Here is a 10877-nt window from a genome sequence, read left to right as displayed (position 1 = left end):
GCTGCTATTCCAACCCCTAACAGATAACATGGGTAAAAATAACACAGGCTGGAAGAACTAGCCTGTGATGTCACCCTAATCCAGGACTACACAAGTCCTTAATGGGTGGAATTGTGTAGGAGGGTTTTTGGCTTTGACTGAAGTCCCCTCCATCCCAAACCTGTGAAATTAGGTATTTGCTGCAACTTTCTTGTTTAGATGTTTTTCTTTCATCCAGAACTGAAGTGAGCCAAAGATTGGGGAGGGGGGAGCTGCATTACAGATAGGGGAGAAAGAAATATCTATGTTGTGAGTAGGGTTGCCAAGTCTGTTTGAAACTATATTGGGAGGTTTCCAAAAAGCCAACATACCAGCAACACACAACGTTAATGTGCCTGTATATATCAGTTATGGATTATGGTACATAGACTTTACATCAGGAAAGCAAATGCACATTACTATTGCATTTTAACAACCCACTTGACTACTGTACAAATCAGATTCAACATCTGATATCTATTTTTATGAATGCCCTATAATTTATCTCCTGGGGATTTACATCCAATCCCTGGAGACTCCAGGGCAATCCTGGAGGGTTGGCAACTCTAGGTAGGAGGGAACCAAGGATTTTTCAGGTGATCTGTTTTGCTGAACCACCTATGTCGTTGGGATAAACCGACTTTTGAATACACGATGTTCTTCCCCTTTTAGGAAGGCAGACAATACCCTCGTCCGGAGGCAGGTTTGCTTTGGCTGCAAAGGATTTGGAGACCAGTTACTGGGAATCAGAGGCTCTTGCTACCTTGTTTTCTGGATGATGCCTTCCCCAAGAGAGCCTCTGCTCTCACCCAGCCCTCTCAGGATTTCCCATTTCTGCCACTCTTACCACACTCTGCCCCTCCATTTCTGCTCCTCACCTCAACCTGCACCTCCATTTCTGCTTCTCAGCCCAATCTGGACCCCCTCATTTCTCCCCTCCTCCTGCCTCCCCATATCAGCCCCTCAGCCCATCCTGCCCCCTATTTCTGTCCCCCTTTGCCCTGCCTTCATCTCCCACATTTTTGTCCCCTGCCTCCTCCCATTTCTTTCCCTCCTCCCTGGTCTGCCCCCTTCATTTTTATCCCCTCCCCGACATTTCTAGCCCACATCAGCCCCTCTTCCCCCTTTAGAGCCTCTCATTGGAGGAGCTGAGCGCAGGGCACACACTGATTGGCTGATGCAGGTGTCATTTAGCAAAGGTGGAACTGCCCACCTCCCTAATCTGTGATGGTGCTGGGTGAGGGGAGGGAAAATGGTGGGAAAAGCTGTGAGGGGTGAGGGGTGCCTGCCCCCTGCTCTGACACCCCTCAGCGATGAGGGGACAGTCTTGGGTCCCCCTGTGAGCCCTAAAACAGTCCTGCCATCCCCATGGGGGTGGCCATACACTCATATAGGGGTTTCCTATAGGGACCATATTGTGAGGCTCCATCTGGGGTCACCCCATAGGGTTGGCCCCTCACTTTTGTGGGGTTCCTTGTGTGACCCCTTCTGGCAGTCTGGGAGCCCTGGTACAGGGACATGCCAGGCCATGGCATCCATTCCTTCCACTGTTAACCCTGGTGTGGAGCACTCCAGGCACAAATCTCCTCTTCCTATGAACCTAATATAGGATCCATGCTCATTTGGGATCGACACAGGAAGCCCTTCACTCGTATCCAAGATCAAGCTCCTCCAGAATTCAATGAAAGAGTTAATTTAATGATGGATCCTGTATCCACTGAGCTGTCTCCTCTAATCTGATTGAACATGTTTATTAATACTCACCATCTCGAGTCAGACTGGGTCAAACTTCTCTTGGGGGCTTTTCTTGGACTGTGAGGAAATCTTTCTCATAGATCCGCTTTATTTTTAAAGCTGAAAGGAAGAAGCAGAGTATTGCCACTCTAAATACAGCCAGGCCAATTACCCTGAAAATGAGACTTGTTTAGGGGGGAAAATGAGATTGTAAACAATAAGGCTTACATCAAAGATTGTCTTTTAAGCTTTTCCACTTAACCATGAGGGCTAGAAATAAAGTTTTAAAGCAGAACTGAGCGTCTTATGTAATCCCGTGACTCCAGAAGCTGAGGCTTTTAAGAGAAACTCCAAATAATATGAGCATCGGCAATCCTGGAGTGAGGGTTTTGTTTTTTTCCCAGTAAAACTAACTAGTTGTTTTAAGGCATGGAGGACACCAGATAGGGACAGATTAAAAGGACTGGTGATGACTAGTTTCCTGCAGCATTTTGGCCTAGTAAATAATAGTTTTAATGCAAAAATAATTACAATAGTTACACTCACTTATCTTTATTTTTTTACACATTAATGTCCACAGTGTTTTGAAGATTTTAGTCTAGAAACACAAAGCCACACTTACAACCCCCGGTAACTAGTTTTGTTATTACATTTCTGACCATTTAGTATTAGTAACAGTAATATTTCTACTCCAGCATTGTGTATACCACATAACAAAAACATCTGAAATATTCTTTGCCTTATAACCTTTGCCATCTAAGTCTAGACGTACTGCTAAGTAAATATAGTGACAGATATATATTATTGCATAGTAAGAATTGCAGTGGCTTTCTATTCATTTGATTTGTTCTCTTTAAACTTAAAACAGTTATCATTGCAAGTTAAAAATATGGGGAGAGCTTCCATTTGTGGGTGTTTATAAATGTCATTTGTCAGGACTGAGTTTTAGCTGTTGTCATGTTCTCTGTAGATGAGGGTGATTTGAGTGGATTTCTCTTGATATGCACTCTTTCAGGTGCTTTTTTTCCCCAGCTACTTTCCAAATTCTCCTCTACATGGGATCTACTTTAATATTGATTATAAGTTTAAAAGTGACTCACGGGACAGTTTAAACTTGGTATGTCTGTTTTCAAATTCTTGGTTTAGTTTTTGTGCAATTTACACACCTACATCTGGCATCAGGTGGAAGTTTTAGATGACACAAGTATTTACTATACAAATCAGTGAATGTTTAGCTACAAAAAGATAGTCTACTGTAAACATATACTGTTTTATTGTGTCTTGATACAATATGTTTCATAATTTTATACTACTTGAATATTCACCCCTCCTTTATTTCCTTTCCCAATTATTGTAAATCCCGATGCTCCAGGAAAAAAACAAAACATATATGTGATATTTGCTGTGACAAAGATTTTTAAATAGCATTTTACAATGTGAAACTGTATGTGCATACAACGTTTTGAATACTATCTTCTCTATCAATTGTCCCATAAAATGTTAAGAGTTTCCTACTACTGAGTAGTTATGGTGGATTTTAACAAACCCAGCACAAACCAATGTTGCATACAAGCTAGGGAGTAGGGAGAGACATCACCTGTATAAACAGGTGGCACTAGGAAGGGTGAAGTCCATATGAACCATTATTGGTGTTTTGCTGATGTTTATCCAATAAACACAAAAGCAATGTTTTTTTTTACTGTGGGTGTTTTATTTGTATGTTAGTTAAAACTTCATCTCAGAAGCTCTGAAATGTATATCTGAGTCAAAAAGCTCGTCCTGCGAAGTTCCTCACAAAACACAGACTGCTTAAAACTCCCCTAGCAAAATCAATTCATAGATAAAAGTGGTAAGTTTGGCCACCCTATAGGTATCATGTACAGTTTAGGTACATTGGGAATGATCCCAGTGAATATAAATTCATGTAAAACTTGTGTAAAAGAGAAACAAGCTTGCTGTCAGAGAGAATCAGGGAGTGAACTTCCTGACTCTAAACAAATTCAAGATTTTGACTTATTTTTCCTTGTTCAGAATTGAGTGGAAAGGTCAACAAAAATCCTTCACTTTTTTCACAAATTGAAAATCAGAGAAAAATAATGTTGGATCAGTCCAAACATTTCCCTACAACACATGTTGAAATGATTTGTTTCAGTGTCTACCATTCCTAATTAAAATATTAAATGCAAAATAAAAATGACCAAAAAATTTAATTTCAAAATGAAAAATAGCCAGATGTCTTGAAATGAAATGCTTTGACATTTTTTAAACTTTTATTTTCTTCCCCCCCCACCCCTCAAAAAAAATTAAGCACATGTCCCATGGGAAGGTTCAGCTCTGACTGGGTAGAATTTACAGGCAAAAAAAAAATGTTTTCTAAAAATAAATGCTGACCAGCTCTATTCAGTGTATTTAAAACTCCTTATTTGATGTAAACACTGGATCTGGTGTAATGCTTTTAATCCTATTATTAATTACTTGTATTACTGGAGTGGTTGAAGCAGGGGCCTTATGTGCAAGGTGCTGCACAAACATTAATTATGAGACAAGTCCTGCTTGAAGAGCTTGTGATCTATATTCACAAGACACAGTGGACATGACCTGATCAGGGTCACAAGTTAGCTGCATGTACATGTCCTGGGTTGCGGGACACCTCCGGATTCATTCAGCATACTTAAAATTTGTGTTTTATTTTGAAAGGTTACTATGTCTAATCAGGAAGGTGAAAATGAGGAGCCAGCACACGAGCCAGCTATACCTGACAGCCTATTCTGTGCTACCTTGGAGAGAGATGAATTCTCCAGTGACAGCCCATCAAGGTAGGGATTTTTCCAATCTAATATTTTCCAAGAAAGGAACAAAAACTGCTGCATCTTTATCTATAAGTGTTTGTAACTGGGGGCACAGATATTTCGATTGAAACCTTCCAAAGGGAGAACCAAGGGGAACGTGTTTTTTTTAGTATTTTTTTAGTATAATTAGAAATAACCAGATTGTTCAAAACCCATAACACTAATTGCAATGATTTTTGCAACCTCAAACAGACTAAATCTACTAATGACTAACAGTTGGGTATGGAAAGTATTTGTCACCACAGCATTAAATCAACCGTGTTAGGAAGTTAGCTGTGGGGCCCATGAGTGTAGCACAGGACAGGCACTTTAGATGTCAATTTCTGGCTAAATAGGAATGGGGGTAGGATAGAGGCCTATATAATCCTGAAGGCCATGGGGAACATTCGAAGAATTTATCCTTTATTATTTACTCTCTCATGCCATACTTATAATGAAAGTGGTGGGGTGGGGGTGACATAATTCAATGATTAGTGAACTGATTTAAGACAAAGCAGAAGATTCCCAGTATAACTGCTTCCACATTAGGAGTCTTGTACCATGCTGGTTTAGTGGGATTCCTATATTGCTCCAGCACTTGCAGCATCCGTGAGAGGCACCTGCAGAGAGTTCACAAATGCAACTGTGCTTCTCTTTCACTTCCTATTGATCATGTTTAAATACCCCCCTTTACCATAGCAGCTGAACTGTTTGTCATCTTTTCCCATAATGAGCTTATTAGGTTAGAACCCAAGTCTCTAGGCACCCAGAGCAGTGTCCAATCTGTTGGAACACACAGCTTCTCTTACTGTAGCTCATATGCGCCATGTATTCAGGGGGAGTGCAGACAAAATGCCACCTGGCACATATGTTGTTTATGCATTGTCATGTACAAGAGTACTGAGCTCATCAGCCACAGGTTCTCTGGCTTTCTGTTCTGTCATTGAACTGTTCATCATGACTTCCCCTCAGCAGATGGCAGGGTTTACTTAGCCCCTTCCTCCATTGCAAAGGCCAAGACATGGAAAGTGAAAGGTTGAGAAGCTTTTGACACTGGAGCCCTTACTGGTAGCCTTAAGACCTGGGCAAAGACCCTGAGCTATGCAGAGCATCACGGGCTCTGGTGGTAATACATCCAGAAGCCTGATTCTAAAAAAGAATGCTGGTTTGAAACCTGAGTGGGCTCATCCTGTGTGCCATTTATTTCCCATCAAATAGAATTAGATGCCAATTTTGCTAGCACTGTAGAAGTAGTTTAGCAAACAAGCGAGTCAGCAGGGACTCTGCATTTTCTTTATTAAAAATCATTAGCCAACACAGAAGCTGTCAAGTCTATGATAAATTAGCATTCTGGTTAATAAGCTGCTTTATTATTGGATCAATAAATGGAAAAGCCTAAGATTCCCTCAAGAGAAAAATTAACAGAATAGCCACCAAAGGTTTCCTCTGGGTTCTGCCTTTTGTGGAAATATTTTGGCTGCATGCTTTGTCATTTTTCTTTGTTTGTTTAATTGCCGTGGCAGGTTCATACCCATTGCCTGTGGCTGTGAACTGACATATCAGGAGGGGTAGTAATTTTCCTGTTCAAATATCATAAAACAGCTGAAGGAGTACAAATGCCTCAGCCTGACTTAGTTACCTCTGCTCCTTGGGTCATTTTGTGACTCACTTTTGCCTGGCCCTTCTGGGCAATAATTCCCTGGTGTAAAGCAGCATCACTCTAGTGACTCCAATGGATGAACATGGATATAAGCAAGGTAAAAATCAGGCTGCTTCTGACCACTCTGCTTCCTCTAAGTATCTAAATGCTTTCCAGTCATCAATTGTTATCGTCATATCGCCTATGTAAGAGTGGAAAGCATTATCCCTGTTCTCCAAGGCAGGAACTAAGACACTGGGGAAAATTAAGCAACTTTCACCCATAGAAGTCAGTGGCTGAGTTAAGGTCTCCAGCATCCTAACTTCATGCTCTGTCTAGTAAACTTTCCCCCTTGTTCCTCAGCCTATCTCCCTTTCTGCCCCAGCCAGGTCCAATACCACCTCTGTCTACCTTCCCCCCTTTCAACAGAGCAAGAGTCTTCTTTTCAGTTCTTGCAGTCCTGTGTCTTTCCACAGTCAACTCTGATTAATTTGCCACTGCAAGGGGAATTCCCCAGTAGTGACAACTTATCAGGTGTCAGTAATTGTGAGGAAAGGACAAGAGCAGTGGTGGGGATGCAAAACAGTAGCAAAGTACCTCCTGAACTGAGAGAATCCTGTACTGAGTTTCTTAGAGTCACTGCTACGTTTCTTTTATAGAGCTGATAACTTCTTCCCCTGTTTGAGACAGAAGGGAGTAGCTGCCTCCCTGGGAAGCAAAGATGATCCACACCTCCACCTCAGGCAGATTTTTGCCTCTACATTGAAGCTAAATACAAACCTGGCTTTATTTATTTTTTTATTTACATTGAAATCCAGGAAAGAACCTCCCCATGCTTCCCCTACCTACCCTGGTGCTGACACTGCCATGGATGCTCTGGATGGAAAATCATCCAATTACTTTGCAGCCCTGGATGCAAGCATTGAAAACCTGCAGAAGAAGACACAGCAGCTGATTGATAAGATTAATGAGAACCGAAAGAAGGACCATACGGTCATGAGCAATTTCAGGGAGAGCCTCCTGCTGAAGGTGAATAACAGTCTGGGAGGAGCTGTTTTAGTTTGGTGAAGAGAAGCATTTTCAACCTCTGGGAGAAGGAAAATTCCCCATTCCTATCCTGGATTGTCCCCTCTTATGATACAAAATCCAGAGATGTGTGGGGGTAGGGAGAATTCCCGTGCATCATCCCATCTTTTGGGGCATAGGGAGTTCACTCTTGCCTGTAAAATAGCGACCAGAGATCCCAGGGGATCACAACCTGAGTGTAGATCTTAAGGTTTCCCATAATGCCACCTCCTCCCCAATCCCCCACACATACTGGAGCATTACTATAACTCCTCCTGACAACAGCTACCTGAAGACCCTTCTTAAAGGGGGAGAAAGGTAAGTCATCTTGACGCTATCTTGTCTCTTCCTTTTAATGTGAGTGAGGCCAAAGAGGGTGATATACCCTCCCCAACAAGACCAGTGCTTCCTATGCAGATCCATGGAGCTAGGCAGGAAAGAATGCCTGAACCCTCCCATTAATGTGACAAGAGCTGTGTGAGGAAGGTCTATAGATCTTCATTGCTTGGGACATTTGCAGCTAGATTGAACAGAACGGTTAAGAAGAACAGGTGGTCTCAACAAGAAAGAAGGTTGTTAAGAGGGAACCCGCTTGGCTTTCCTGTCCCCTCTTCCCCAGTTGTCCTTGCTGGAGCAACTCAGTCTAAAAGAGCCAACTTGTTTTAAATGCAAAACCACTTTCATAATCTGCAAACACCAGCAAAATCCTAACATCATGGCTCAGAGACCTCGAAATAAATCCCTGTGCAGAACAGCAACCCCTGTTTCATCTCCAGCCTGCCTAATCTCCTCCTGCCTCTGCTGCACATGCAAAGTTAAAGATTATGCAGTCACAGACTGTTTATTTAATATATTTTAATCATATTATTCTAACTGCATTAGTCATGGATCACTAGGCTTAGTGTCCTCTGTGCCTTAGAGACAATTAAGTAAGATACTTGGGAGCATCCTCTGCTTAAGCATAGAGGAGAAATAATGCAGCGCAGAGGTAAAAATTAGCTACAGGATCTAACGTGTAATTAATACACACACACCCCTTGTCACTATTATTCTTATGCAAACGGAACAACCACTTGGCCCTACTGAGTGAGAGTTAAGGTTGTGTCTAGACACCTCCTTCCCTACTGAAACATGATGGAAATCAGCAGCCGAGCTTCTTCTCCAGGCTTTGCCAAACTTTTTATTACCTAAATGCTGTTGGATCACACACTCTGGCGCTCCCCAAAAGCTTTCAGTTCCATTCCCAGCTGACAGAAAGGGATTACATGCCCCAGCTGACAGTTTGTACCTTTTGCCCAAAACCTATCAGACTTGGCCTTGCATATCAATGGATCAGCATATCTGACCATTGCATGTGCCAGATGTGCGGAAAGCTGTCCCACTTTAACACTGTGTGGAGGGGCCCAAAGATGGAGGGAGGTAGTGGGTGGATTGGTCCAAAGTATCCAAGGTTCGGCTACACACCAGAGTCATAGCAGCACAGTGCAGATATCCAACCTGGGGAGGGGGTGTGGGGGTTGTACTAGCCTAGGCCTGGCAGCATGGAGCTCTGCTTGAGCTAATTAACCCTGCCTCTTCTGTGACTGCAGTGTAGATGTGCCTTATGTCGTTAGGCACCTTAATCCCAGGACAGCTGGGAATAGAGCGCAGGCCCACATAAAGGAATTACAATACTAGATCAGATCAGTCCAGTCTGAGTCCAGAAGCCTGTCTGCAATGGGCCCTTGCAACAGGTATTTACATTTACTCCACTTCGCCTAAAAATCTCAAGCAAGATCACTCTCAGGGCCATATCCAGCCCTGGCCCCAGATGGCACAAGCCCCCCTGCAAATCAAGTCACTGCCTCCCCTTGCTCATGGTAGGTGTTAGACCTCTCACAGTCAGCCCCTTGGCTCTTCCCCTGTCCAATTTTGTTCCTAAGCCATGTTTTCCCTTGTACTCTGAAAGGTCTCGACATTGGCAGAGAAGCTGGAAGAAATGATGTTTCTCATTTATGATCTCCATAACAAGCTAATGCAGAATAAGCTCCAGGAGCTCTTGGATGCAATGGAAAGGATCAGCCAGATCGGAGCTGAGCTCAGGCAAGTCTGCCACACTGTGGAGGCAGCTTATAAGGACTTGTGCATTCAACCTGAGATGTGAGAATAGAGGAGGGGGACAGGGTTGGGGGAAGAAACCAACAGCCAAAAGAGCCAGCTGGAGCCAAAGCCTTCCATAAAAACCAGAGGAGTTAGCAGCCAAACCCACCTCACATCTGGTCCCCCTGTGCAAATGGAACAAGGGCAATACTGAGCTGATAAAGGCCCCTTCCTCCACCCTGTTGCCACTAATTTGATCTTTAAGGTCACAACAACCTCTTGTATTTCCATGTTCTAATGAGTGGCATGTTAGAACCAGGTGGGTTAAAGGAACATGTCGGGAAGATTCAGCCATAAGGAGTGCAAACTGCCTCATGTAGGGGGTGGTGGTTGTAATTAAAGCACTCTGAAGATAGACCAGGACTGCACAAGAGCTGAACAGCTGCTAGCAAATTTCCACACCCTGCTGCTTTTTTGGCATGTTTCTTCTCCAATGTATTTTCAGGCAATCTTTAGCCAGCTCTGTGCAGAAGACGTGTAACCCGCTTATGACATGTTATCTTAGCGCAAGGCATTTGAGAAAAGGTTTGCCAGTGCTACATTTTTGCTTGGCTTCATTCAGCAATTTGCCCATTTTGTTATCTCTAATTGTTACCTGTAGCAATATGTAAAAAACCCGGCATAGTTTAAAACAGCAAAATAACCAAAAATTGAATTGTTGTGTGGTTTAGGGTTTGTTTGTTTTTTTGTTTTTTTTACACAGAACAGATTTTAAACAGCTGTTTCCCATAAGCTTTGCCTGTTCTCTACCACAAGAGCAGAGATAGACTCTAACAGACAGAGGGGCTGAAAAAGTAACGTTTTGTTAATAGTCCTAACTACAACGAATGGAAAACAACTAGTAACAGAAGGAGATAAGAGGTGGATTTCATAATGCCTCCTGTCCTCTTCCTCCTAGTCAGAGCAGTAGTAATTTTCCCATTCCAAGTTCCTGGAACTCAGAGCTGGTGCACTGATGCAGGAGATGCTACCTTGGCAGTTAAGCTTTCAAGCAATGGCTAGCTCAGCTGTCTGATCCCCTCAATATTACAGTGAATCTCAGGCTTTTGGGCTAATTTCCATTTCATATAACCGCCAGCACAGACCAGATTTTCAAGAATACTCGAGAGGCTGGAAACTGGACACTTGAGAATCTGGTCCTACCTGTAGTCACAGGCCAATGCACCTGCCCATGTGAACTCTCCTTCCCTTGGAATCTTATCTGCCAATGCACCTGTTTCTGTAAATCTTAGTCTGTGTTCATCTACTCACCATTTATTCACCAGGCCTACATTTTACTCCAGAACTGACAGTCAGAAATACCACAGTTGTCTGAAATTCAGGAAATTTCCCTTCAGTAAAGGGTACAAAACTTGAAACGCAACCTGCCACTGGGGTGTTTGCTTGTTTTGCAATACAAAAAAAAAAGTTGATTTCCAGGACAGCAAGCAGTCTGGGCCCCGTGAAACATAAAT

The 10877-nt window shown here is 42.8% G+C and overlaps 1 protein-coding gene across 1 annotated transcript; it reads left to right on the top strand.

Annotated features, from left to right (window-relative positions):
• The first annotated feature begins 726 nt into the window (after nt 1-726).
• SYCE2 (synaptonemal complex central element protein 2) lies at nt 727-10766 on the top strand. The gene is made up of 3 exons (XM_090059456.1): nt 727-4568; nt 7038-7248; nt 9233-10766. Exons 1-3 carry the CDS (start codon nt 4456-4458, stop codon nt 9425-9427), a joined length of 519 nt encoding a protein of 172 aa, XP_089915582.1. The 5' UTR covers nt 727-4455; the 3' UTR covers nt 9428-10766.
• Nucleotides 10767-10877: the final 111 nt, after the last annotated feature.

The sequence above is a fragment of the Crocodylus siamensis genome, chromosome 8, assembly GCF_052110815.1.
Source record: "Crocodylus siamensis isolate JL-2025a chromosome 8, ASM5211081v1, whole genome shotgun sequence".
In the NCBI taxonomy this organism is placed as follows: domain Eukaryota; kingdom Metazoa; phylum Chordata; order Crocodylia; family Crocodylidae; genus Crocodylus; species Crocodylus siamensis.
Note: the sequence above shows the minus strand (reverse complement) of the source record. Positions and strands in the feature narration are given on the sequence as shown.

What these genes read in the sequence shown, in the direction of transcription:
- SYCE2 (XM_090059456.1), top strand. Translation starts at nt 4,456, where the DNA reads ATGTCTAATCAGGAAGGTGAAAATGAGGAGCCAGCACACGAGCCAGCT. An exon ending in TCCAGTGACAGCCCATCAAG is followed by an intron (nt 4,569 to 7,037) that starts GTAGGGATTTTT and finishes ATTGAAATCCAG; the next exon opens with GAAAGAACCTCCCCATGCTT. An exon ending in GGGAGAGCCTCCTGCTGAAG is followed by an intron (nt 7,249 to 9,232) that starts GTGAATAACAGT and finishes GTACTCTGAAAG; the next exon opens with GTCTCGACATTGGCAGAGAA.